At 53.6% G+C, this 27,128-nt stretch overlaps 10 protein-coding genes across 10 annotated transcripts; 5 read left to right on the plus strand and 5 right to left on the minus strand.

Annotated features, from left to right (window-relative positions):
* Positions 1-160: 160 nt before the first annotated feature.
* A1O3_07556 (uncharacterized protein) lies at positions 161-730 on the minus strand (the record flags this gene model as incomplete). The annotated part of the gene is made up of 1 exon (XM_007737664.1): positions 161-730. One exon carries the CDS (start codon positions 728-730, stop codon positions 161-163), a length of 570 nt encoding a protein of 189 aa, XP_007735854.1.
* Positions 731-2,361: 1,631 nt separating this feature from the next.
* A1O3_07557 (cytochrome c peroxidase) lies at positions 2,362-3,613 on the minus strand (the record flags this gene model as incomplete). The annotated part of the gene is made up of 3 exons (XM_007737665.1): positions 2,362-2,711; positions 2,765-3,007; positions 3,064-3,613. 3 exons carry the CDS (start codon positions 3,611-3,613, stop codon positions 2,362-2,364), a joined length of 1,143 nt encoding a protein of 380 aa, XP_007735855.1.
* An 849-nt stretch (positions 3,614-4,462) lies between these two features.
* A1O3_07558 (uncharacterized protein) lies at positions 4,463-7,107 on the minus strand (the record flags this gene model as incomplete). Its single annotated transcript, XM_007737666.1, has 3 exons — positions 4,463-6,531; positions 6,590-6,733; positions 6,816-7,107. 3 exons carry the CDS (start codon positions 7,105-7,107, stop codon positions 4,463-4,465), a joined length of 2,505 nt encoding a protein of 834 aa, XP_007735856.1.
* A 1,351-nt stretch (positions 7,108-8,458) lies between these two features.
* A1O3_07559 (uncharacterized protein) lies at positions 8,459-9,613 on the plus strand (the record flags this gene model as incomplete). The annotated part of the gene is made up of 1 exon (XM_007737667.1): positions 8,459-9,613. The coding sequence occupies one exon, from the start codon at positions 8,459-8,461 to the stop codon at positions 9,611-9,613; it is 1,155 nt and encodes a 384-aa protein (XP_007735857.1).
* Positions 9,614-10,506: 893 nt separating this feature from the next.
* Positions 10,507-13,339, minus strand: A1O3_07560 (uncharacterized protein; the record flags this gene model as incomplete). The annotated part of the gene is made up of 3 exons (XM_007737668.1): positions 10,507-12,343; positions 12,398-12,510; positions 12,563-13,339. 3 exons carry the CDS (start codon positions 13,337-13,339, stop codon positions 10,507-10,509), a joined length of 2,727 nt encoding a protein of 908 aa, XP_007735858.1.
* Positions 13,340-15,259: 1,920 nt separating this feature from the next.
* A1O3_07561 (uncharacterized protein) lies at positions 15,260-17,157 on the plus strand (the record flags this gene model as incomplete). Its single annotated transcript, XM_007737669.1, has 7 exons — positions 15,260-15,284; positions 15,341-15,645; positions 15,699-15,885; positions 15,947-16,354; positions 16,414-16,725; positions 16,796-16,856; positions 16,929-17,157. 7 exons carry the CDS (start codon positions 15,260-15,262, stop codon positions 17,155-17,157), a joined length of 1,527 nt encoding a protein of 508 aa, XP_007735859.1.
* Positions 17,158-18,193: 1,036 nt separating this feature from the next.
* A1O3_07562 (uncharacterized protein) lies at positions 18,194-19,951 on the minus strand (the record flags this gene model as incomplete). Its single annotated transcript, XM_007737670.1, has 2 exons — positions 18,194-19,674; positions 19,729-19,951. 2 exons carry the CDS (start codon positions 19,949-19,951, stop codon positions 18,194-18,196), a joined length of 1,704 nt encoding a protein of 567 aa, XP_007735860.1.
* A 1,035-nt stretch (positions 19,952-20,986) lies between these two features.
* A1O3_07563 (uncharacterized protein) lies at positions 20,987-22,823 on the plus strand (the record flags this gene model as incomplete). The annotated part of the gene is made up of 5 exons (XM_007737671.1): positions 20,987-21,247; positions 21,311-21,427; positions 21,487-21,647; positions 21,697-22,305; positions 22,361-22,823. 5 exons carry the CDS (start codon positions 20,987-20,989, stop codon positions 22,821-22,823), a joined length of 1,611 nt encoding a protein of 536 aa, XP_007735861.1.
* Positions 22,824-23,483: 660 nt separating this feature from the next.
* On the plus strand, positions 23,484-24,824 carry A1O3_07564 (uncharacterized protein; the record flags this gene model as incomplete). The annotated part of the gene is made up of 1 exon (XM_007737672.1): positions 23,484-24,824. The coding sequence occupies one exon, from the start codon at positions 23,484-23,486 to the stop codon at positions 24,822-24,824; it is 1,341 nt and encodes a 446-aa protein (XP_007735862.1).
* A 907-nt stretch (positions 24,825-25,731) lies between these two features.
* Positions 25,732-27,058, plus strand: A1O3_07565 (uncharacterized protein; the record flags this gene model as incomplete). Its single annotated transcript, XM_007737673.1, has 3 exons — positions 25,732-26,014; positions 26,089-26,337; positions 26,496-27,058. 3 exons carry the CDS (start codon positions 25,732-25,734, stop codon positions 27,056-27,058), a joined length of 1,095 nt encoding a protein of 364 aa, XP_007735863.1.
* Between the last annotated feature and the right edge of the window lie 70 nt (positions 27,059-27,128).

Genomic DNA, 27,128 nt, shown 5'->3' on the forward strand with positions numbered 1-27,128 from the left:
TGCCGCACCCTCTCACGTCTGACGTCTGCCTCTATGGGCTTAGACAGGAGGACTAAGGGACAAACAACCAGACTGGAAGATTGAACAAAAAAGGATTTGGGATGTCGAAATATTGGTCCGATATACACAGGTATTGACTTCAATTGCATATAGGAGTCTATCAGAAGCACCTATGCCAGTCCAACAGTCTCTCGCAAAGGTCTACATCTTTGCACTCATCCGGGGCCTCGCATAACAAGGACCTGACTTGGGTCTCGAAGACTCCTTCCAGCGTTGCCCGGCCTCTCTCCGACCGTATGAACCGAATCAGCATCTCTCTGTCTAGATCACGTTTACACGCGGCGACATGAGCCCTGACGATATTTGCGCCGGCATCAGCAAGTTTCTGGAGCCGCGGGATCGGGTCGACGCTGGCAAAGTCAATCAGCCACTGATCACAATCATTGCTCATGCTGATGAATTTCTCCCGAGTGGTGGCGAGCAGTTTGCTCCGTTGTCTGATTTCATCGGTGGTGGCAGCGTCAATGTGCTCGGCAATCTGCGACATGGTGTACTTGAACTGATCAACGTGCGAGCGTGTATCGATCAAAGCCTCAATGACTAGATGGATCCAGAGCACTTCATCCTGTGCGGCATCCAGGTCGTCGATCCCGCCGTTGCGGAAATACAGTGGTCGACCTCCGTCGGCCAGGAAAAAGGGGTCTTGAAGCCTGCTGACCAATCTCGACATTTGTCCACTGTTGTACAAATTCTGCCTTGTTTTGTACCTGGCCCGACGTTTCATTCCAGCAATTTGGACTAGAGTTGCGAAGAACAGGGACCGTCTTTATTTCATTCCATTTCGATCTGGCATCATTATCAAAGATCATGCACCACCCTGGCAATCGACCAGGCAGTCAGAACGGCAATCGCCAAATCGCCCTCTGACTGCCCTTCGTCGTATCTGTTTGGGCGAACGATCAAGCCCCCCGGGAGGCTTCTGCTCGATCAGTTTTCTTTCAGGCTGCCATTGATGCAGCGCCAGTTTGGTCTAGTGCAGTGTTCGGCTAGTGTTTTCCCCTTCGTGTTCGTTCGCGTGCATCTCCGACGATCAACGGGTGAGCAGCCGTGTAAAACGAGAACGAGAGCTGGTCCAAACTTCAACCCACCCGATTATCCCATGTGACTGCCTCAGAAGTATACAAGGCTCGGTTGCCTCGATACAGTGCCATGCCGGTTTGAGGCCGCGTTATCGCTGTCGTTGTCTTTGTCGTTGTCGTTGTCGTTGTCTTTGTCGTTGTCGTTGTCGTTGTCTTTGTCGTTGTCGTTGTCGTAGTGGTCTTCTCGTACTGAAGTCTGACGTGGTTCGTAACTCGTTCATCTGCCTGATAACCAGACTACGAGAGAGGAGAAGGAGCCGAGAAGCCCGAGTGGAAAGATCTTACTCCAAACTGCCGACTGCCAACTGCCGTCGGGTTGACTGTACCTACCTACCCTACTGTATACTGCACTTTCAATACTCTCAGGGGATAATTACAGTACTAAACAGTAGTCAAGGCGGGAGGAAAAGGGGCTTAGGCTTAGGAGGCGAGCCATAGCCTTATGTAAGCCCCTTAGCCGCAGCCTCGTCGGCGCCTTTAGCCACCAAAACTGTCGGTAGGCCTAAGCCTCAGGCTTAGGGTACGAGGCCCCAAATACTTACTATACAGGTTCGTACGGATAGGTGCTACTTTCTTCCCCTGAACTTTGGTACTGTACAATACTCGTACAATCATGGTCACAGCAGATCTGAAAGACGCCTGTGGACAGTGGACAGTGGACAGTGGACAGTTGGTAGTTGGCATCAAAAGCCTACAAGTACTCTGTAGAGCCCATCCGACCTTGAGGAATTGTCCATACAGTGTACGGAGTACACTCTGATCCATACGAAGTCTAATAGTCTATTTAATTGTTCTATCAGGGTGTGGTATGGTAAGTCTAGCTCTCCATTGTTCTATCAGGGTATGTATGGTATGTCTAGCTCTCCATGTGTCGCTGTCTAACTTGAACTTGCAGCCAGAAATCCAGCAAAGGAAAGGGTCTTACAGAACAACAGAGTCTAAGTAAGTCTAGTCTAGTCTGCGGTGTCTAATGGGAAATGGAATGGGGGAAATTCCCTGATCCAATCTCCTCCTCCTCCTGCCACGTGCGTAGTCGAAAGGATGTTTTAATACAACCTGGCATATTTAAGAGAAGCGCCATCGCAGAATGCAAAACGAGTGCGGTGCGAGATAACACAACTCAAGAAATGAGTGGCGAAGAGAGCTCACCGCGCATCCTGTCCCTTCTGCGCATAGCCTGTCTGATATGCCTGGTGGGGTTCGTTGCTGTCAAGGACGACATTTACTGCGAGACAGTGGGCTTGAAAGTGATTCTGTCTTCGGCCTTGCTCTGGAACGGCACACCGAGTTCGAACAGCTTGGTGACGGCGGCGGAGAAGTCCTTGAAGAAGGCGTCGTTGTCCTTTGCGTATTTCTCGACGTATTTCTTGAAAGTCGCGTCTTTGATCAGGGCCATGTCGGTCGGGAGCATCATCAGGGAGTGTGTCTTCACATCTTCATACTGCTTGGGGCCGTTCCACTTGCGCCAGGACCATTTCTCGTCGAGCAAAAGTCGGTAGTAGTCGTTGGTCAGAACAGTCGGCGAGAAGGTCCAGGGGCCATCGAAGCCAGAGCGGTCAACGTGGCATCGTCCTGTGAGGTGTCAGCTAAAGAACCCCAGCGCTTCGAGAGTCGGTGAGACATACCCAGGGCGTGTGCACCAGAAAGAGCAACCATTTCCTGGTCGTTGAAGCCCATCCGGCCGAAGATGGCCCGGATGTGATTCTGGTCCTTGGTGGCGTCGGGCAAACGCCCGTCTGGAGTGCAGAAGGCAACGTCCCTGTCTTGTCGACCCGGTCGGAACGGGATGGTTGGGCCTTGCATCTCCTGCACAGCGCAAACACCGGCCAAGATCCACAGGTCGGAGTACGAGATCCAGGGGAATTGTTCTGCGAGGCAATCAGTATCGCGCCTCAAACGAGTATTTTCCAGTTTCGAGACATACGCTTGATGGGCTCCAAAAAGTCGCGGGCAGCTTTCAAGCCAGCGTTGGCACCATGGTCGGATTCGGGAGCAAACCGCATGGTGGCACCATTGCTTCCACCGGTTCCTGTGGCAGCATCGTAGGTGCCAGAAGCGTGCCACGCCAGTCGGAGCAGGACAGGACCGTATGATCCATCATCGTAATCGTCTTTCTCCCAGAGAGCCTTGGCAACCGCATCGTACACCTTTTGGTAGTCTTGGGCGGTGGGGTTGAGCAGGCCAGCAGACTGTCCTGCGCTCCCGGACTTGAGGTGCAGTTCACCTTGGGAATAGTAGTAGAAACCACCTGCCAGCAGAGCAGCCGCCGCGGCTCCTCCGAGGATGGCGCCGGAGCTCGACTTCTTGGCCGGCTCTGGACCAGAGGAGTAGTGCCGGCGGGAAGATTGCCGGAAGAAATGCTTTGCGGCAGTGTCGCGCGAGGGACGAGCGGCGAGGCGGACGGAGGAGGTGGCGGAAGAAGCGCTTCGGGGGAAGGCTTTCGTGAGAGCACGAGCAGCAGCAGCCGTAGCCATGGCGAGAGAGAGACTGTGTTGGTTCGGAACCGGGTTCGGGTGTGTGACGAGAAGGTGAGAGAAGAAAAGAACTGGCCGGCGTAGTGTCACTTATAAGGAGAGGTCCGAGGGTGATGCGCCGTCGGGTCTAGACAGTGCAAGGCACAGGCACCGACCACATGGACCGAAGGGCGCAGAAGAGCGCTGAATAATGAGCAATTGAAAAGGCCACGACTGGTCACAGCAGAGGGAGTGAAAGGGCCCACGCCGAGAAAAGTCTCACCAGCATGAGCTTGGGCTTGCCGCTTGAGCTGGAGAAAGGCGGCGATGGTGTTGAAACGGAGTTGAAGGTGGACCAAGCAGTACAAGCAGTAAATGTCAGTTAGCCTGTATCAGGCAATTCTCTGCCCGTTCACGTTATCGGCGTAAGTGGTGTTAGAGCAAGATAAGCGAATCATGTCTCGTACCGGTTTATCAGTTCGGCAACTATCGCGCACCATTACGGGATAGGATTAGTTATCTGGCAGAAGTCCCCTCCGAGGCCTCGTAATTGGCCCTCAGCTCTCTGTAACACCCTGAGTTATCGAAACCCGAGGCTAGATTCCGCACTTATCCGCTCCTCCGCCTTGACCGGAAACCCCCGGCCCCCACCAGCGAGCTCCTCATCTCGCTGCTACTTGCCAGATGGGGGTTAGCGACAATCTCCCACAGGATTGAAGTCTAGTCGACTAAACCATTTATGGTATATATGTAATTTACCTCGAAGTTACCCTAGTACTCCCCTACGTATACTAATGCAAAATCCCCCTAATTCAACGCCAGTCTGATCTCTGCAAATCATTCATTCAGACATCAAACCATCCTCTTCACTCAGACATATCCCTGCCTTGTGATAATGTTATAGCCTGGATCTTCAATCTGAATGTCTGTCTTGGACAGAAACTCCAACGGCATCTCGACAAGCATGCCTCTAACCTTGGCAAGCTCCTCCTTGACCGCCGTGACCCCTTCATCGCCGGCGGGAAAGTTGTCCTTGGCCACGTGTCCCCATTGTGCCATGTGGAAGCCGTCGGGGCCTGAGAAGCGCTTCCAGAACAAGGCCTGGTACTGCAGCCACGTCTGGGCCGTGTCGTCGGGCATGGGGGCGAACACCTTGCGAAACGCCAGCGTGTTCTGCAACGCCACGCCGTTCCAGTGTTCGAGGAACTGGTCACTCAGGGGGTCGGCGACGATGGCATCCTCTGGGGATCCAAAGTCGTAGCCATTGTCGCCGGGCGCAGGCGTGAAGTGAGCGTCTGGCCGACGCATGTCCTGTGGCGCCAACAGACCCAGGTGTTTGCGGAAGAGATATCGGCGCATGCCCGCGGCGAACCGGCTCGCCTGGAAGGGCTGCCCGTTCATGGTGGTCGCGAGAGGGGTGGGATCCTCGATCACCAGCGCTATCTCCGAGTCTCGACTGCCCTTGAGCGAGCGGTCGTTAAGGTTGGCCGATCCGCAGAGCACGACCCGGTCGTCGGCGATCAGCACCTTGGAATGTACGTACAGCTCCTCGGTCACGAAGGCGTCGATCTCCTTCATGCTGCCGCCTCCCACCCAGGGCACCTTGCGGATGTCGGTGCCACCGAGCATGTAGCACGTGCTCACCGTGTCCCAGGAGCTGTGGCCGTGGTCGGTGGCGGTCTGGTACTTGCGGTAGGCCTCGTGGTTCTTCGGGATCTGGTCGCCTTCGAACTCACCCATCTCCTTTTGAGCCCGCAGCCCGAACGGGTCAACAATGTCGTCGTGGTCCTGACTGGCGAGCGTGTAGTCGACGCCACTGGCCTTCTCGGTCTTCTGCATGGTTCCGCTTTCGTTGATGCGGTCGTAGTTGCGCAGATTGTAGAAGCGGATGTATTCCTTCGGATCAACCCCCGCGCGTCGGAGCTTGTCCATGATGCTGAACCCTCCTCGCGAGATGGATTTGTACTGCAACTTCATGATGGCCCGAGGCGGGTGCCCGACAATCAAAGACTGCAGGTCGCCGGGGAAGGCCGGTACGGAAGGCATGATGACAGTCACCTTGTACCTTTTGCCTTCTTGTGCGGCGCGTAGAATGCGTTTGACCAACGCTTCGCCCACGCGGTTCCACACCGTCCCTAGCCATTCTCCGGTCGATGTGATGAAGAATTGTTGCTCCATGTACACAAAGTGCTCACTCTTCTCGATGATGTCCACGTATGCATCGTACACGCTGTGCTCGAGAGGGCTGCCACTGCTCCAGCGCGTCACACTGCGCACGAGTTGGCACTTCATCCCGCCCGACGACGCGGCGGTCGCTGGCGATGGCTGGTCGCTGGTGGGGGTGGGGGTGATGCGTGCATATCGTGAGTCTATGGGGAGGCCAGTGTTGTATTTCATGCCGTATATGAAGTTCCAGCGCTCAACGAAATGGTCACAGATATCGGCCACGGCCGGTCCAGTCGCGCTGATCGAGATGTCCTGCCAACCCATTCTCGACGTGGTCAGACGGCTTAGTCTGTTGTGCTCCCAATTGTCTAGATTCTTGAAATCCATCACCCGGGCATTGTTGTAGTCTTGACCGGGGAACACAATGTCGTCTAGATTTCCCGGATGAGCGTCGGCGATTGGGTGCTGGATCGTATCCCATCTGCCGTACGAGAGATCTATGCCGCCCATGAAGACGGTCCCTCGGTCGACGATGACGAGCTTCTCGTGATGCGCCCACAACAACGTCGGCCCTCCTGCCACGGCGATCATGGTCTGCAACGTCTCATCTGAGACCTTGCCTAGATTTGCCCTGTTTCCGGATACGATGCCTTGCAGCATACTCTTGGTGGCTGACATGGCTCCCTTGGCTCCAGAATAATGCTCTGGATATCGGAAGACGGCAATGTTGGGGTGAAGAGCCTCGAGAGCGTGCTTGGAGTGGTACGAAGATACTAGATACCATCGCTATTCAGCACAAGGGGATTCTTGACGTGACACAAGACCACCTACAGTACATGACTTGAGGAACCTCCTTGAAGACAATCACATTGACTTTGACACCGCGTTCGGCCGCCGCCAGAAGCATGCGATCAAGTCGATATTGCTCATTCTCCGACGGCGGGCGTCTGAGATAGACTTCTGGGGAGATCCACCCTATCACGCACAGCCCAGTCAGTATTGGAATTGTACGGTGCAAGCCAATATAAGGGCGTTTGCCAAAGCAAGAACCACTTACAACCAAGAATCCAGATTGACTCCTTGGCTTTCTCCAATGCTTCCGAGACGGCCCAGAAATATGCGCATCCATCGACGTGGAACTTGACACTGTTCCCCTCGGAAATGGGGTGGGAACTGGAATAACGGTGCTTGAGACTCTCATCTTGTGTGCCTGAGACTATGCTGGTCACCGTGCTGGTCACGCTCGCCAGTCCGAACTTGCTTGTGACATTGTCAATGGCTGCATTGCTGCTGACTGAGTTCTGAACATTCTTCGCTGCTGCCGCGGCCTTGTTGAAAAGAGAGGTCATTTTTCTGATGGAGGTCGGAGAGGAGCCGCTCGAGAACGTTCGAGAGAGTCTGACCGGGAGAATCCAACAGAGGGTCTCAAGACTATATGGTATATGGAAACCCACCTACCTCCCTGATTCAGTTGAAGATCTTCATTCATCTCCATCGGTCAAAGCGGCCGAAGGGCCTATACCCAATCATCCCCGGTCTGAATGTCTTTAGCTTGCCATCACCTACCTGTGGAGTGTCTCTTGCTTCCTATCTTTGACAAGACATACCAAACCATTCTATCCGAACGCTGATCTGCCCGACCATTCGGGTTTGCCCGAGGAAGCTAGAGCTATCGTGTCTCCCGTTTGAGACAACTGCCACCGGGGCTGCCGACCCATTCTCCGCATAGCCACAGCCTAACGGGCTCTTCTACCAGTCAGACGCTTGCACCTTGGTCTGGCTGGGCATCTAGCATGAAATATGACCCTGCATATTTGACATACCTACCTGCACGCATGCAAACTGCTTCTGTCGTCTAGGTCTCGCCGACATGGTGCTGACGTCCACCTACCTTGTGACTTCTGACTCCTATTGGTACCTGCCACAGGGAAGATAGGAAACATGTCCCAATGCGCACAGCTGTTGACGTGAAAACATGTCCAAGCGTGGATCCATTACGAGTTGCGCCAGACTGTACGTAAATGGTTGCATATGTCAGGACAAATAAGATGCACTTGTCCTGCTCACAGATCAACAGGCCTCGCTCAGCCTGGTGGACCAAGGACGGTTTGGTGCAGCCCCAGTGAAGCAGACGACCAATAGGCGCTCTGACATATTGCTAGAACAAGGTGGACGAGCTGCTGTTGGCTGGTGAGGGATTTGGCCCCATACGTATATGCACGACCGGCCTCATGCGAGCCTTTCCTTTTTACGTAGATTGTGCGGAGTAGGCGCCTTCGCGTACCATTTGACATAGCGATGAAACTCGACTCTGCTGGTAGAGCTGAGCAATGGCCTGCGTTTGAAGCTTGGTGATTGGGAGACGTCTTGTTAGCTGAGCTTGGTCGGACTGACCTGAGGGACTTTGATCAGTAGTGTGTTGTCGATCTCTTGCACGGTCAGAGGATGGTGCTTTACAAAGGCGATGGGTGAGGCGGCGGGGCATGTCTGCTATGAATGCGGTCGGAAGATTGTCGATTGTCAACCCTCGACTTGTTTCTGAGACACCAGTTGAGTCAGTGGGTAGCTTTTATACCCTCTTGACCGACTTCTCTCCGGTGGGAGCTTCCTCTGCACGAATAGACAACTTCTCAGACTGAGGTGTTTGGTGTTTGCATTGAATCTCACCAGCCAAACTTTGACAGCTTCGTGTTCTTCAACATGAAGTTCAGCCTCGGTGGAAGTGGGATCGACATCAACAGTTATCAGAATGAGAATCCTGATCTGGGAGTCGCAATCTATCCGAGTCGATCCCCTGACGACGCACCCTACTCGATACAAGAAACCCCCTTGCGTTCTGCCATCTTCATTCCTGCCAGTTTCAAGTATGGTGAAGATGGGAAAACGCCAGTCATCCTGGTCCCTGGCACAGGGAGCTATGGGGGCGAAGCGTTTGAGAGCAATTTCGCCAAACTCCTCAAGGCCAGTTCCTTCGGCGACCCGGTCTGGTTGAACATTCCCGGTCGGATGTGCGACGAATCTCCCAAGAATGCAGAACACGTGGCATACGCCATCAACTACATCTCAACGAGATGTCAAAAGAAGGTCGCGGTCGTGGCATGGTCCCAGGGAAACCTAGCCACCCAATGGTCATTGAAATATTGGCCCAGCACTCGCGAACAAGTCAGCAACTTCATATGTCTGTCGGCCGATTTCCGCGGGACAGTCAACGCCTGGGGCCTCACCCCCTTCAAGGGAACCCAGCCTGGCACTCCGGCAGTGTGGCATCAGACTCGCAATTCCAACTACATCGCCACGCTGCGTTCCAATGGAGGTGATTCTGCCTATGTGCCCACCACGTCGATCTATTCTGCGACAGATGAAGTCGTTCAACCACAATTTGGAGCAGCGGCCTCGGCACTAATGAAAGATGATCGTAATGTTGGAGTGACTAACTGTGAAGTGCAAGTCGCCGCCTTCCTGAAGCCCGCTGGGCTCGCATATTCGCATGAGGGCATCATGTACCATCCTCTCGCGTGGGCTTTGGCCGAGGACGCCATCGTGAATGGTGGACCTGGAAAGATGGAGCGCATCAAGATGAGTGCTGTCTGTATGCACCGAAAGGCTCCAGGACTTAGTCTTCTCGACGCTACCAAGACACAGGCCTTGAGTGCGTGGTGTTTGAAAAGTATCTTGATGTTCACTCCAAAACCGTGGGACGAGCCAGGTCTGCCACTTTACGCTGCAAATGAAAAGAAAACCTATGTTCCTGATGATGTTGTCGTACAAACCAAACAGACTGTCGCCATTGTGGAAAACGAGGTCATCGCTGCGGAAACAGAGGTCACTGTTGCTCCGACTGCTCCGACTGCTTAGAGTCATGATCGAATTGGGGGATCGCAATCACCTTCGTTGGACGGTTGGGTTTCTGTTGGCGTGCTTGAAGTCGCGACCATGTTTTGGGCTTTGGCTTCGTTCAATGACGGGATTCCCTTATATCAAAGGTACTTAAGGCATATCCAGTTAATGTGAGACATTGACATTGGCCACTGCGTTGAATCTCGACCCGTCGGGACATTTGACATATCACGGATATGCCTTCTGCCCATCATCATTGGGTGGATTATAAGTAAGGTGCAGTCTGAATCTGATGGGCGCAACTCCAGACTTGGCCCTGTGATGAGAGGAGAATGATATAGGAACTTGAATGACAACGTGAGTCTTGACTTCATCTCGGCAAAGTTTCTTTGTTGGACGGATGTACATATTCACTCATACTTCTCCGTATTCTCATCATGGTCCATGACCTGACCAGCTTCGGTCGCGTTTTGTAGTTTTTACTATATTGTAAGCGCGAACGTAAGCGTAAGCTGGGTTTCTGAATCATTGGCTACACCACTGCTTCGTCCATTGACCCAAGAAGCCTTAATTTAGGCCCGCGGCCAACGTTGATGCAATCTGTCGCAATACGGTGGACTACGTCTGCCTCGGTCACAATTTCTTCTTCTGGAAACGCCTCTCCCCTGAATAGATTTCCGCCAGCATCCCATCGCACGCTCTTGCTTATTATCTACGTGCACACAGACTGGACGGCGCAACTAAACGCTGCTTCGTAAGGATTGAAATGCGAGTTTGTAAACCATGAACTCCAGTATGCAGCTTAACTCAGGTGATGCTTTGGCCCGACTCCCATGCCATAGCCCTACGTCAATATTGTATGCTCCTTTCCTGTCTATGTTCTTGTGCCGATCATGGCATCCCGTTCGCAATCATAATATCATCCTGTCGGCATGTTCTTCAATCTTCCCATCATAGTCCCCTGAAGGACTGGCTTTACTGCCTTTGTCGCCTGAGAGTACGTCGGTCTCTTGGGGAAAGAGCTCCTCCAATACTTCGCTGCCTGATCGTGTCTGCAGCACCACGCTGGTCTTTAATTTTGGTCGCTTCCTGACATTCGTGGGAAGCTCAGCCGCTCTGGCTTTGGCAAGTTCCTTTTCCTGCTGTAGACTCTGGTCGGACTCTGCAATCTGCGCCATCACTTCGCTGTCGGATGGCAGGCACATGAGGCCTTGGCCCCAGTTAGCCTCTCCACCCTGGTGCTTCTCCTTCCAGTGAATCACAAGCGCTTCAACTGGGACCCTGTATTTGACGTGTTTCGCGCTTTGGATAATGTCTTCATCCCCAACACACACTCCGCATCGGAATCGGAGGTCGATCGCCGGATTGGCTTGCCGCACTCCCTCGACACCGTCCCTGAACATGGAAAGTGGCGCCTCCGTCGCTGAAGTGGCAGCGTAACGATCCATGGCATATTTCAAAGCAATCTTCATCTGGCAAGAACCATCGACCCGTACACCCCTCAGAGTACTCGCCGCGAAGATCAGGTTCCCAGCAAAGTCAGTGTCTGGGATATCGTTCTGCCGGGGCCGGCGCCCAGCAAAGGCAGACACCGTTGTGCGGATCTCCAAAGGACGGTATGGTTCGGCGGAGTCTGGATGCCAGGGCTCCAGTTCCCGCGTATCTTGGTGAACCGGAGCCAGGGGTAGACACTTAGGCCAAGGCACCCGGTACCAAGGGAAGCGATATGGTTCATCTTCGTTATCAGGTGGTTTCCACGTGCCGTATGGAATAGCAAACCGCCAGAACTCCAAGCCTTCGCCGACTTGTTGAGCGTGCGCAGTCAACATGTGTTCGAATGCTCCGGAGAAATTCCACGTCTTGACAAAATCGCTGCGACGGCAGCCTCGGCATCTGAGACTTCGGAAGACCGTCTCTCCTCGCTGAGATCGTGGAGAGATCTCTTCCATCAAGACGTCCTTCACGATCATGCGAGCATCATCCAGGGTCAAAACGTACGGGCCTGTCGAGCCATCATAGTTGAGTCCTACTGGACATCCTCCTGTTTCTTTGCGCTGTTCGTAAGCATCGTACACCCGCTTCAGACATAGTAAAAGAAGGTCTGCGTCTGCCACTTTATCCTGGACACAACGGGCGAATTGTTCGCGGCCTAGTCGAAGGACGAATGCTTGTTCGCTTTGCAGGCTGCGGCAGGATTTGTTTCGCCCAGACCGGTGGTCGTGCAATCTTTGGAACAATTTGATATTGGGACAGATCTGTGGGAAGCTGTCACGGGCCATGGCAGCTTTGAAAATTTCTACTTGCGCCGCTTGTGCCTGGTAGGGCAAGATCTTTGCTTTCAACGTGTTCCAAGATCTTTCTGACGGTGCCTGTGGAACCCTCACCACTCGCCGGAAAGCTGCCATGTTCCACAGCATCTGGCTTTGCAGGGGGGGGGATAATTGCGCGGCCCGCGCTTCAAAGAAGTCAATTCTCACCTGCTGCAGGTCCTTATCTGGCGTACTCTGCGACTTGAACCAGGTCTCCGTATTCTTGACCTGCGCCATAAATGCCATCGTTTGTTTGTGAATACCATCTACCCACTCTTTAACTGCTCCACCACCGGTAGGTGAGTGAGAGAGAAGGTCAATGTACTCAGCTTCCAACGTCGCATAGGAAGATTTGAGGAAAGTGAAATGACTTGAATTGGACTCGGCTCTCCAGCCGTTGGCGGTTTCATCGACCGAACGAGGTCGCATGTAACGTCGTCTGGAGACACCCAACATTAACAAGAGTAGGCATCTGGGAGGCCATTGGACTCACCCATCACTCCATGCCATTGGAAGCAGTTCCCAAAGCTCCATCGCAGCTTTTACAGAGTCTTCCTCTTTCCATAGCGGGATGCTATGCCTCCGCTGCAAAGGGAGCTCGTCGGCCTGGGAAAGTCAGCATCAAGCCCTGGGCGGCCAAGGCTAAAAAGTCTCATACCCTCACGGTCCTTTCCTTAAAACATCTCGCGCAAAGCCGGACTTGAAACGTCCAGAACACCCTCGCGGTGTTCTCGTTTGGACAAGTACTGCTCTGGCATCCACGACCTGCCAGTAGGTCAACATACTGCTGCTCTGTCAAGCCCGGAGGGCAATCAGGCATATCGGGCCCGAAGTGATTCTGCCTGCTTGCTTTCCAGATAGCGGACCGATCAGATAGCAGGCGATTGAAGGCTGAATTAAGGGTTTTGACCTCCAGAAGAAGTTTCGGTTCACAATAACCAAGGATGGTCTGCCATACATCGCTGTTCACCTGATCTGAGTTCGCAATTGGCCGACTCGGTTTCAACGTGGGTCTCTGATCTGGCTGTGTCAAATTACTCAGTCGTCGCCGTTTCTCCGCAGGCCCACGGTCTCTCAAAGACAGTGATGATTGATGATCGCTTCGCCCTAGGCTCGAACGCTGACCAAACTTGAAATCATCGGATGTACTGATGACGAAGGTAAACCCATTAGCAGGAGCTTCCGCTCTTGATCGACTCACTGTGGAGACCGGGGACCGCGTGCAATCTCTGGCCGTGTTATCAACAGACTGACCAGTCAGCAATACGGATGACTGAGAGACGACTTTGCCATGGTCGGAGGATTTGGAGCCGGTTGCCTCGTACGAGGAACTGTCCGAGTTGATGAAGGATGAGCCGACCCTCATGAAGGGCTCGTGTTCATATTTCCGTTTGCCCTTGGCCCTTGGGCGTGCAGGAGGGGCGAATGCATCCATGGGTGATAGGGGCAGAGCCAGACTTTCAAGAGATTGTCTGGCGCCAGCGTTGGCACCGAGTCCGAATGTGGTGGATGTAGAGACAAGAGGACCAGCCGCTGGAGGAGCAACCCAAAGCTACGACGGGCCTCGGCAATAGTGGTCGTCGTGTGCTGAAGCGCAGATCGCAGCTGAGAGGAAGGTGAGTGTGGTCTAGAGGGTTCACACGGTCAGCTGAGTAGAGGGAGAGTTGTACCGTGTGTTGAGGAGTGTGAGGTAAGTATGAATCTGAATCGAGGGGAGGCGCAGGAACAGATGACAGACATGCCTCGCGGTGAATGCTTTTTGGCTTGACGGCGTATGATCCTGACTCTTCCTTCGTGGTGGATCTACCGAAACGGTGTATCCATGGCTAGCAGCGATCTGACAGAGGCCGAGGGACCGTGATAGGCGAGATTGAAGCTGGGGTTACCGGGTGCGATGGTGGGTGGCGGCAGTCAGTGGCTTGAATCTGGGAAGTTGACGGGCGGACAGCAGCTCGCCGAGACCAGCTAGACCGAAAGGGGCGAGTGAAAGGCTTTGGGACAGTCTGGAGGCAGAGCATGAATACCTACATACATGTATGTAGGTACCTACTGATGAATGATTGCCGCCGGCATTCGAACTCGCCAGCTTCATCGGTCAGGCACGAAGCTGGCACATGTTAGGTGCTATGTATCACTCCTGCAGATGTACATACATGGTATGATACCTTGGCTGCCCCAAGATTGCCCACCACCACCCACATCATCAGTGTCACCCTCGCTCCACGCGCTACCACTATAGCCGGCATAAGCAACCAGGGTCATCCATACCTATATGCACAGTACGGAAACAGAGTACAGAGTACGGAGTACACCGTACTGTAGGTACATGTATCTTATGGAGTATACCTGGTCAAGCCTGATATTCGAGAGCAGGCACGTGTTAACACAGACCTTGTCAGCTCGGCCTCTCTGCTTCCGAACCGTCGCAGTCATTTGCCGATGCCACCTACCTGGGCCTACCTGGTACCTACCTACCTCCTACCTACCAGGTTCCTATTACCTACCTACCTAGGTACCTCTAAAAGATGGTCTGTACATACCTTAACTTCAAAGAACTCCGTACTCTGTACATACATCCATCCGGAGCAACGGAAGCGAATTATGCCACAGAAAAACTCGGTGAAATCACGAGGGACTGAGGCGGCCCGCCCGACGTCCGCAGACGCTTTAAAGGCTTAGGCTTGAATCAAGCCTGTGGCTTGGAATAGAGAGTTGCCTAACTGGCTCTGGCGGCACCCAAGCATCAGCCTATTTCTTGTCTTTGCGGGGGGCCGCCACCACCCAAGCTTGTTGCAGTCTAGGCGCGGATGGCTTCTTCCAGCCTCTGCACGGATAGGCTCCTGGGCCTCCTTAGGCTCTCGTGATCCCGGAAGCCGCCAATGCCGCTCTCGCTCCAGCCTATCACACCAGGTGACACGCTCTATGATTGACCCTCAAGCCCTCCACTCTCGCCTCAATTCTGCCACCCTATTCTTACGTCTGATCCAGCGACTACAGATCTCTTCTCCATCTGGAAAAACCACAAGCCAAGGCAAGGTAGTATTGCCAGCGACGCCGGCAACGGTGTTGTTGCCACTCGCCTCCGCAACAGTCCACCAGTCCACTCCCTCCACCGGCCTCATGGCCCGAGTCCGTGTGCCGTGTGCGCGTGCGTGTGCGCATTGCCCATCGATTCCTCGACTACCTACGGAGTCCTACAAAGGAGTCCCGCTTCCCGCCAGTCGCACCCGCACTTTTTCCTTTCCTTGCAAAAACATAAACCCTGTCAGGCGGTTCCTCCAGAACCCCGGGCTTTGTGCGTAGCAGTCACTGCAAGCCTCCTGCCTGCGATCGTGTCATCGATTGTTCCGCAAACATGCGCTTTTCCCTCGACGGGTCTAGTAAGCCAGAATTTGCTTATTCAACCGCCGCTGGACGAGGACTGATCTTGGTGCAGACGAGAAAAGCCGGGCGGCGTACAATGACGCGAATGGCCTGGGCGAGCAGAACCTGAACTATGATCCAGATCTGGCGCACCCAGCAGCGGGATATAGAACCGCCGAACCCGTCGCCTTGCCGGCTGGCATTTCTGAGAGGAGATTGATCACCAAGATCGACCTGAGGGTGATTCCCGTGCTGTCGGTGCTTTATTTACTGGCCTTCCTCGACCGAACCAATGTCGCCAATGCGGCCATCTTCGGCCTCACGAAGGATCTCGGTTTGACAGCAACCCAATATTCCACCGCCTTGACCATCTTCTTTGTATGTGGGGATCGTGAAGTATGGTCGTCCAGGTGCTGACCGCAGTCTCTCAGGTCCCATATGTCGTCTTTGAGATCCCCTCGAATATCATCTTGAAGCGTCTCAAGCCCCACGTCTGGCTCTCGATTTGTATGTTTGGGTTCGGCCTCGTCACAGTTTGCCAAGGTCTTGTCCAGGGCTATGGCGGCATCATCACCACCCGATTCTTTCTCGGACTGTTCGAGGCAGGCATGTTTCCGGGTATGTGGGATTCCAAACTGGGTGCAGACCAGTGCAGTTACTGATACCCTTCCCCCCTTAGGATGCTTCTATCTGATCGGGATGTGGTACACGCGACATGAAGCACAAAAGCGGTATACTTTCTTTTTCGCCAGTACCACTCTTGCCGGTGCGTTCGGCGGTCTCCTGGCCTCGGCCATTGGTAAGATGAACGGCATGCGCGGCTATCTCGGCTGGAGATGGGTTTTCATCCTGGAGGGCTGTCTCACCTGCGTGGTCTCTCTTGTCTGTTTCTTCATCATCCCGGACTTTGTGGAAGATGCCAAATGGCTCACTGAGCCGGAGCGAGAGTACATCAAGCAGCGACTTCGGAATGACCAGGGCAAATCAGCCATCGAGCGACGTATCACGTTCAAGGACGTCCTGAACTGCTTCAAGGACTACAAGATCTTCTTGGCAGGATTCATGTACTTTGGTCTTATTGTGCCAGGTGAGTCGTGATGCCATGGTCCCCTCACAAGGCCGTGACTAAGACTGGTTCCGAAACAGCTTATAGTTACGCCTACTTTGCACCTACTATCATCAAATCCTATGGGTACGGCAACATCGGAACCCAATTGCACTCAGTCCCACCGTGGGCCGCAGCCTTTGGTTTCTCCATGTTGGTGGCCGCCTTCTCCGATCGGTTGCGCCATCGATTCCTCTTTGCCATCATCCCGATCTGCGTGGCCATCGCAGGTTTTGCGATCCTCATGACCGTACACCACGACCACAATACCGAATATGGAGCCCTTTTCCTAGTCACGTCCGGATGTTACTCCGCAATGCCTATTATTGTCTGCTGGTACAGCATGAACTTGGGTAAGTGTCTCTGGCAGAGTGTCCTGATTCCAATCAAATCTCGGAGGCCACTGCTAACATCAACAAATAGGTGGGCATCATCGACGATCGGTAGGCACCGCCTGGCAAGTAGGGTTTGGAAACATTGGCGGGTGAGGCCCCCCCGACTCCATCTACCTCAGGTAGTTTTTCATTTTACCGAGTTGTACTGACGTGCGCCTCAGTATCATTGCCAGTTACAGTTTCGAGGCCGGCGATGCCAAGACGTTTTTCCACAAAGGATACAGCATTTGCCTGGGATTCATTTGCCTAAGCGCCGTCAGCTGCATCCTGTACTTTTTCGCTTGCATCAGTCAGAACAGGAGCAGGGCCAAGACTCCTGATATTGGCATGACCGAGTATGAGAAGGTGGAGTTGGGGGACATGAACCCAGACTACCGTTACATGCTGTAAGATCGATGTCTGTCGAACGAAGCCTGCCTTGTTTATCTACCAAGTCAAGTCGAGATTCCTGGCATCCAACCCGGCCACCGAGGTTACACGCGGGAATGACCTGTCAAGTTCTATGCGAGTGGCTTGGCCCAAGCCCTCCATATGCTACGTACAGTGCCTAAGACACCGAAGCTGGCGGTAGAACGGAGCCGGAGGAGCAAGGGACAATACCCCAGCTTGAACTCACGTATAGTCAAGACGTTTGGTGTCAACAAAATAAGTATCCGTACTTGCTCAATGATCCAAAATAGTCGCTCCTAAGTCTTGACCATCCCATCCGTCTAACGACGTCGTTTCTAGCATACAGTACGCTCATAGTTTCACCCAGAAAATGATTCCATATCAATCACTAAATCTAAATAGGTAATAGCAGCAGTAAAGGTAGCTGGCAGTCAGTGTACTCGTACGGATACAGTACGGAGTACATACATAAGAGTAGAAGAGAGGCCTCTTAGCCTAAGGCAGGTACAGTAGGTACCTGGTACCTGGTACCAAGGTAGCCTAAGCCTCCTAAGCCGCGATAGTAGTACGGATACTGTACATAGCCGGACCTAGCGGGCCTCAGCCTCAGCCTCGCGAATTAAGGCTTATGCCTTAGCCTTATTGTCTCCACTTGCCCTTGCTGCTGAGTAGCCTCGCCCAACATTGTGATGATAGGGCAGGGCAAAGCTGTTGTCAATTGCATGCCCTGCATGCCCTGCCTGCAGTGAATCAATCCGATTTTTCAAGGAAATTAATTGCACGGTGGACAGGGGTGGCTCCCGACTCAATCGACATGGCTCAACAAGACAGTATAGAGTCAAATATCGTAATATTTTCTGGATATATTGTTAGTGTTATACACTGTACAGGTCCTTCCGTTTGCCATCCAGAGCTTTTATCTACCCATCATCCTGTCGTTCTGGGCTTTGCGTAGAATTCATACACACATCTTGAACAAGATAAAAAGTTGGTGCCTGCCTCCAAGTGGCTCATCACTGCGGGATCAGGACCAAGATCAAGGCAGTTTCTCAAAAACATTCTTGACGAGGCTCTTCTTATTGACCTTGCCCATGGCGTTGCGCGGGATTGACTCGACGACCTTGAGTTCCTGCGGGATCTTGTAGTTGGCCAGTCTGTCCTTCAGCGCTCTCCGCATGTCCATGGCGCCCCAGGGCTTTCCACCGCGGCCGCCGGTCAAGCCCTTGGGGGTGAGGACAATGACGGCCGCGACCTTCTGGCCCCATTGCTCCGAGGAGATTCCTACCACAGCGGCCTCGGAAACTTCAGGAAGGGAAAGGAGCTCTCGCTCGACTTCGAGCGCCGACACCTTTTCGCCACCGGTTTTGATGATATCGACGCTCTTCCGGCCGCGGATGAAATACATGGGACCTTTCGCCCAGGCCTGGTCACTTTGGCCCGTTCCCGGAACGTGCTGGCGGATCGCCACGTCACCGGTTTTGAACCATTTGCTGCCGCCATCATCTGCTGCGACAAACTCTTCTGCCGTCGCTTTCGCGTTGCGAAAGTATCCACTGAATATGGTGGGCCCACGCAATTGGATCTCGCCTTCGCGAGGCGTGCCGTTGGCGTCCAATTCTTCTCCTGGTTCAATGACCTTGCCGGTCTCGGACTCGACCAGTCGCACTTCTACCAGTGGCAAAGGCCAGCCCACACTTCCATCGACGCGGTCTTCGAACGCCAGTCCGCATGAAAGCGCCATCCCAACCTCAGTCATACCGTACCGCTCGAGCAGCACATTGCCGCCACTAAGTTCGGTCCAGGCTTGTTTCGTCGGCGTCGGTAACGCGGCGGACCCGGAGATGTTCAAACGCATGTACCGCGGCGTGATAGCCGAGCGGGTCGCTTGCTTCATCTCCGGATCTAGGGAGGGGTATGAGGCAAGGAGCCGGTTGTAGATAGTAGGTACTACGGTCAGGAACGTTATTGGTCGTTTCGTGGGTGGCGAATTGCGAAGGAATGGCGCTCCGAGTCGCTTCCATACTGTATCCGCGCTGAACGGGTATGCAAACTCAACGGCTGCACCGGCCATCAGAGGTGTGAAAAGCGCATTGATGGTGCCGTGGATGTGGTGAAGTGGCAGGACGTGAAGCAGCAAGTCAGAAGGCCCGTACTTCCATGCTTCTATCAACGACCGTGCTTGCGCTGTAATTGTCGGTACCGACAAGACCACTCCCTTAGGCCTGTTTGTCGTTCCGGATGTGTAGAGCATGAAGCCTCCGTTTTTGACATCGTCGGTGCTGAACTTGACATTCTCGGCTGACACTGCTCCAGTCTCGATCTTGGAAAGAATCTGCAATTGCGGAATATGATTCAGGCCTTCCCTGACCACCTCTTGAGCCTTGTCTTGGAATTTCTCGGTTGACAGAAACAAGGCGGCTTCACTGTTCTCGATAATGTATCGCAATTCCGAGTTCGGATGGGTATGGGCGAGAGGTAGAGCAATGGCATCCTGGGCAAGGATTGAGAGCAAGGTCACTGTAGATCATGTCAACGTGCCTCGTCAGCCAGGTGGTGGATGTGCACGCGCACCTACATAGTCGTAGCCGTTTTCAGCTAAGAAAGCAATTCTTTCGCCAGCGAGAGATTTTCCATCGACCATAGCAGTCAGATTGTCTTTTGCGGCGGCCACATCGTGCAGCAAGCTGCCGTGACAAAAGGTGCGGTCGGAGGCGCCGTGGATGATGGCCGGGCTTTTAGGGTCATGTTTGGCAATGGCCTCGAAGATGGGCGTGGAGGGCAAAGTAGACGCCATTCGAAATTGAAATCTCTTACTGATGGAAGGGGAGAAGGGCCGTCGAGCAGCGGTCGCTATGAAACCAGCTCCGGAGTAAGATACAGCGGCGTGGAATCGAGAGGCCAAAGTCAAGGGGCGCATCCCGTCAACATTGTTGAGCACGCCCAACAGAGTTCCAGTCCTAGCCCTAGCTGGACTTCTGGTCTCTCACATCCACTTGGACGAAGTGTTTGGGAAATGGCACCACCTGTTGAGATATTTTACAGGTACCTGACTTTCCATGGCCTGGGGATTCGACATTCCCACAGCTTGGCGATGGGGCACTCCAGCATTGCTCGGGAAGTCACATGCGCCCTGCCGCTTTAAACCCCCCAGGTTTACGGAGTACGGAGTACGGATACGTGGTACGGATACAGCCAGCGGGTTGCGCAACTTATCCTCCTCGTCACGGCTGCTCACGACTCCATGCTCCCTTCCTTTATCCTCCCTGCGGATCTGTTTACATGTCTACTCTCTCTACCACTCTATCTCTCTCACATTCACAATCTGAATGAATGGCGGAACCCTTCCCCCTAGGCGGCAGCTATGCAGCATTCAGCTCCAACTCAACTCAGGTGCTCCCACCTGTCCCGTGTGGGAGGCCAAGCCGTCCGGCGTCGACTACTTCCCCTTCTGCTCCAGCGCAATTACACCTCTACTAATAGAGGTATGATGGCTGTTCTTTATCTCTGCACTTGTCACGCCTTTCCTGGCATTATCGCGGAATTGGTGCAGCTAGCTAGTATCGCCAGGACATGTCAACATCAAGCTATCATATTCGGTCAGATCTTCAGTCAATCACGCCATGGAGAAGCGAAGAGCTAGAGTGCGCCCTGCATAGCGACATACGTTGATGAGGAATGGAACCGATCTATAAAACCTGCGAAAACTTCATCCCTGCTGGTCTTTCGGCAATCCACTCATCCTCAGGCATAAATTCCATCCAAACGGTACGCCCAAGTCATCGGGCGCAGGATAGCCGAGGTCAACCGTGTGAATACCTTTGACGCCACGATGGGGGCAGAACAGACCGTCGTCTCCCTAAGGGGCACCAGCTCGACGTCTAGCGACGAGCACGTCGCTCCCTCCACCATCCTAAAAGGGCCTGTCGCAACGGTCGATACAGAAGCAGGATTGAGACGTAACCTGAGGGATGATGATGATAGCAGGGCAGCATTTTTATCAGAGTTCTCTGCGACTGAATCCAAAGCCATCATGTCCAAGGTTGACAGAAGATTCTTCATACTGATTGGATTGATGTTTATGATCAAGAATGTACGTGGTATCTTCTTGTTGCCTCCGTATCGTGATCACTGACTTGGGTTTTCGAGTCAACAGCTCGACAATTCCAATGCGAGCTTGATCAAAGTTCTCCAAGTTGGTCAACCGTCCAATATTCTGAAGGAACTGAAAATGTCGGCAAACGAGTACAATTGGGTGGCGTCGACCTACGGAGTACGTGATTAAATCAGCAAAGCAGCATTTGATATCACGGCGGGATTAACAATTGATAGATTGCATACATCACCTTCGAGTTTCCAAGCACGTTGGTACTGAAAAAATTTACGCCGCACGTTTGGCAGTCACGAATCTTCATCTGCTGGGGCATAGCCACCGCATGCAGCGGTGCTGTCCATACAAAGGCCCAATTGCTTGCCTGCCGATTTCTTGTTGGGTAAGTTAGAGCTTCAGATAGATTTCCGAATTGTGCTAACAGCACCCAGACTCTTTGAGGCTGGGATGTTCCCCAGCGTTATCACGCAATTGACCTTCTGGTACCGCACGGATGAGTTCAGTCGGCCAATGGTCTGGTTCTTTGCTCTCTCGAACCTTTCTGGCTTGGTCGGGTCTTTGCTTTGCTACGGGATCAGCTATATGGACGGCGTTCGCGGCCTCAGTTCTTGGCGTTGGGTATTCATCATCGAGGGAGTTACGACAGTTATCTTCGGCGGCTTACTCTTCTGGCTATTGCCCGACTTTCCCAAATCGCGACGGAGCAGTTCCTGGCTTAGTTCGAGGGAGCAAGAATTCATCGAAGCACGTCTACCACGGAATGCACCTACCACTGGAGACAAAAACTTTGACAAGAAAGATGCGTGGCACGCGTTCCGAAGCCCCCTTGTCTGGAGCTTCACAGGCTGCCAGGGCTTTATGAATCTGGCTTCCAACGCCTTCAGCTGGTATCTACCTACCATCATCACCAGCCTTGGCTTCGCAGGACTTCCCAGAAACCAGCTACTCAACATTCCACCAGTCGTCGCAGCGGTCCTAGGTATAATATTCAGTTCGTGGTTCATTGGGCGAGCATTTGTTTCAAGACCGTTGTACATCAGGTGAGTTTAGAGTGCCCTCGGATGCTGGAATACTGACCACTGACAAGAAACCTAGTTTTATGGTATTGGGCTCGTTGGTGTCCCTGATCATTCTCATGACTGCGGGGAGAGACGGGAAATTTGCCGCATGCATTCTTGGCTCGATCTTCATCAATTCCTTCTACCCTCCATACTGGTCGTGGCGTGCTGGCTACGTACAGCACGCGACAGGAGCTGCATTCGCTCTCGGTCTTCAGAGTACTTTCAGCAACATCTCATCTGTGGTATCGCCGCACTTCTACCAGTCGAAGTGGGCCAAGGACGGATATCGACAGAGCTTCGGGATTTCCCTGGGCATGGCGTTCGGTGCTGGTCTGTCAGTCTTGTACTCGTGGTGGCTCACACGAAAGGTCGAAGCTCAAGTGGTCCGGGTGCGTCGTGAAGTTCTCAAAGCACAGAGCGAGGGTCGCGAGTACGATGGTCACGATGACATTGATGTACTTGGAGATGAAACTCTGAAGAACCGTCGACTCTGGTAAAGTGCCTAGGCTGAAAGCTGATGCGATGCGTGGACAAGCTGCACGCTTGGTCAAACAAACACGCCGCGCTAAGGCTTGGACGGGACCTTGAACTGCCTGGAACCTACAAGCTCTTATCGACCAGGCGCATGCAATGGGAGCTATGAGATTGGTCGCGAGTTCATCAACGATGGTAGGCGGAAGCCATCCATACCTAGTCACAAGGCTCATCTCATAGATCTGCCGGATTTAAACCAGCGGACATGGTTCTAAACAGACAGAACTGACCGAGTGGTCCTTGCTGAATGCCGCGTGCCGTCTTACGCAGCTCGTCAATCTGTGAAGTTCTCCAGCATGTATGTATCCGTACTCTGCACTCTGTCGGCCCTAGACCCTAGAGCCTTTTCGGCTTCGTTTAGCAGAGGGCCAGACAATTCTTCGCGCCCAAGCCCGCCAGATGCAGCTAACAGCATCGTGGGAAACAACGGAGACTTGCGTCTTCACCTGGAACCATGGCGCCATCGACATGACCGACTTCGAGGCAGAGGCAGGTCATGTGCCAAGCGAGGAGAAATGTTTTCTTCAGCTTCAGAACTGTACATACAAGAGGTTCTTGTTCTTTCTCGTTACTACTGCGGCTGAGCCAGATTTGCCCGAGTGCGTGGTTGTGGTTGCTTCACCATGGGGGAAACCAAGAAACAGAAACAGCTCCATCTTGCGGGCTTCATCTTCTCGGGTCGGGCGACACAAGCATGGCGACATCCCGAGATCGACGCTCACCAGAGCCTCGACGTGGACTATTACATCGAGTATGCCCAACTGGCGGAAAAAGCCAAGTTTGACACACTCTTCCTCGCGGACGGCGCGTCCTTACACCTCGAGGATGTGGAGAAGCACTACTGGAGCATCAGCACGTTTGAACCCGTCACACTGTTCTCGGCCATTGCGGCGCGAACGAAACACATCGGGCTCGTATACACGGCCAGCGTGACGGACAACGAGCCGACCCACGTGGCGCGGCAACTGGCGTCTTTGGACCACATCAGTCATGGGAGAGCAGGGTGGAACGTGGTCACGACGCCCGGCCCAGGCACGGACAACCTGGGCATCTCCAAGCAGGAGACGTTCGACAGTGCGGCCAAGTATAAACGGGCCCGGTCGTTTCTGAACATTGTGAGAGCCTTGTGTGATAGCTTCGAGGAGGACGCGCTGGTGCGCGACAAGAAAACCGGCATTTACGCCGACCTGTCGAAAATCCACCCTCTCCACGTCGACGACGGGCTGTATAAGATCGACTCGCCTCTGCGCATCGAGCGTCCTCCTCAGGGCCATCCGGTCATCGCGCAGGCAGGCACGTCGCCCGAAGGCGTGGCTTTTGGAGGCTCGTCGGCCGACTTGATCTACTGCGCCAATTACTCCATCAAGGACGGCCAGGAGACGTTCCGGAAGCTCAAGGCCGCCGCGGTGGCAGCAGGCCGAAAGCCCGAGCATTTGGTCATCTTGACCGGCGTCGCCGTCATCTGGGGCCCGACGCAAGAAGTGGCCGAACGGCGCTTGAAAGAACTCACCGAGCTCTGGCCCATTGAAGCCGCAGTGCAGAATCTCGGGATCGATTTCGGAGCCGCGAACCTCGACGACCCTTTCCCTGACCACTATGACATAGGCGGGATCCGGTCCAGTGGCAGAGCAGCGGCCATTGCATCGTTCGCTCGAGACAACAAATTGACCATCCGCCAAACTGCCGAGCGCTGTTCCATCGGTCTCGGCCACCGTCCTTTGGTGGGCACGACTCAGAGCATAGCTGATGATTTGCAAGCCTGGCTGGAGGCCGAGGCTACAGACGGCTTTGCAGTGATTCAGCCACGACTGATCGATGGACTGCGCGATTTCACTGAGCATATTGTGCCGGAGCTGGTCCGCCGCGGTTTGTTTCGCACGGAATACGAAGGCAAGACCCTTCGAGAGAACCTGGGGATTCCCAAGCCAGAGAACATTTATTCCAGGAAGAAAGTGGCCAGTTAGTGGCAAAAGGTTCCATGTTCTCTATCAAAGGGTCGCAGGGAGAGCGCATGCTATTTAGTATGGCATGCCTAAACCAGCCTTCTGGTTAAAGGGCAAGGCTGGGAATACCTAAGTTTGACAGACTGATCGAGTCTGCTCAGTCAAGATACGAACAGGAGGGTTGATGCATTCACGCACCATCAACGACGTTGTCTCGGAGAATGAAACACTCTATCCGTACCGAGGGAGTATTGCAGTATGTAAGCCTCCTCCTCCTTACTGTAGCCCACTCGGTAGGCTTCCACTGCGCCTGGTAGGTGGCGCCTACTGGCAGAATCAAGGGGAAGTTCCATTGATTCCAATCGTACCTATACAAGGTCTCCATCCCTCCATCCCACGTAAACAGAAGTCAATTCACCTCAACAGAAGTCAATTGATGCACAGATCCCACCTATAGAAGTCAATTGATGCAGAGATTCCACCTAAACACAAGTCAATTGATGCACAGTCGTGGCTTGGAGATCATCGTGCCGTGTTTGCCGCAAGAACGTAGCTCTGAATGGCCAAGGAGGTCACAGTCATGTCTCTGCATAAGCACGCAACTGGCAACTAGGCTTCCAAGACCATATCACCGTCCTTACGATTACAAGTTACGAGTTCCAATTCCAGCCCTAGCACGTCAGAGCGAATCCCCTTGTCGTTGTTTCCCCCTCCCCTCGCTCTCTCTGATTGTCAGCACCCTATTGCGTGCTCGGGTCGACACATGGCAAGATGGACGAAACATAGGTAGGTATAAAGAGAGGGGCTCGCGAGTCCCATCCCTGTTACAACAGCCCAGACCTTTCTATAAATCCTAAATCCATCTGATCTTGAGCCTGGGTTATTTAATTGAATTGTACAGGTTTCTCTCACTGACTAAAAGAAAATAATGGCACCGTCGGCTGTTGAAACGGTTACCCAGGAAGCAGAGAAGCTTCTCGGGAAGACTGACAAGACTGAGAAGACCGACGGCCCAGCCCAGACCGAGCAACAGATCCCCAAGGAGGTTTATAAGAGCCACCGAGAGCCTCTCAAATTGAGCGGAGCGCTCGACAGGTTTCGACAGTTCGACGTCACGCCAGTCATCGGGCGTGAATTCGTCGATGTAGACCTGGCCGAGTGGCTACGTGCTCCCAACTCGGATGAGCTGCTTAGAGATTTGGCCATTACTGGTGCGTATTGTGTATCCGAGGTGCCCTCTGAGGTGTCCTCTGAGGTGCCATCCAGCGGCTGACATTGATCCAAGTCTCTCGACGTGGTGTGGTTTTCTTCCGCAAGCAGGACAACATCAGTGACGACCTTCAGAAGGAGCTGGTTCAACGACTCGGCGAGCTGTCGGGCAAGCCAGAGACATCGAAGCTCCATATCCACCCCCTCAACAACTCGGGCCGAGAGGACGGCTCGAAGGACGACGAGATCAGCGTCATTTCTTCGGTGCAGGCAAAGAAGCTCTTCAGCAAGAGCCTCGGGTTCAGCACCACTCAGAGTCTGAAAGGTCAATGGCACTCGGACATCACCTTCGAGCCGATTCCCAGCGACTATGCCTTGCTGCGCTTGACCCAGCTCCCGAAGACGGGCGGAGGCAAGTAGACCTGAAGCACCTGCAGGTTTGATGTTTGATAGAGCTTTGCTAACGTCCGACTCCGACGATAGACACGCTGTGGGCTTCGGGCTATGAATTATATGATCGCATCTCTCCGCCTCTACGAGGCTTCTTGGAGACGCTCGTGGCACATTTCGCCCAGCCTGGCTTCCAGAAATCGGCCGAGAAGAACAACTTCAAATTGCACCCGGGGCCACGGGGCGCCCCCGAAAACGTGGGTGAAATCCTCGAGGCTTTCCAACCCGTGATTCGCACCAACCCAGTCACGGGCTGGAAGAGCGTCTATGCCGTCGGTCACCATGTAGCCAGCATCGTGGGCCTTTCGGAAGCAGAATCGAAGCACTTTCTCGATTGGTTCCTCCAGATCCTGACCGAGAGCCACGACATTCAAGTTCGGCTTCGCTGGCAAAATGTCAACGATGTGGCCATTTGGGACAACCGGAGTGTGTACCACGCAGCCACTCCAGATTACATTGATGACGAGGATTTGGGCGAAAGGAAAGGATCGCGGTCCGTGAGCCTGGGAGAGAGGCCCTATCTCGACCCTCAAAGTGTTAGTCGCAGGGAAGGACTTGCTGCCGAGAAGGCCGCGGCTAGCAATGGAAAGGCATGAGAAAGAGAGTAGAGTTTGGAGGCAGGACAGATTGTACCCAAACCAATGAATGAATGGACGATGCCGCTGT

Source organism: Capronia epimyces (assembly GCF_000585565.1).
Source record: "Capronia epimyces CBS 606.96 chromosome Unknown aczIQ-supercont1.6, whole genome shotgun sequence".
NCBI classification, from domain to species: Eukaryota; Fungi; Ascomycota; class Eurotiomycetes; order Chaetothyriales; family Herpotrichiellaceae; genus Capronia; species Capronia epimyces.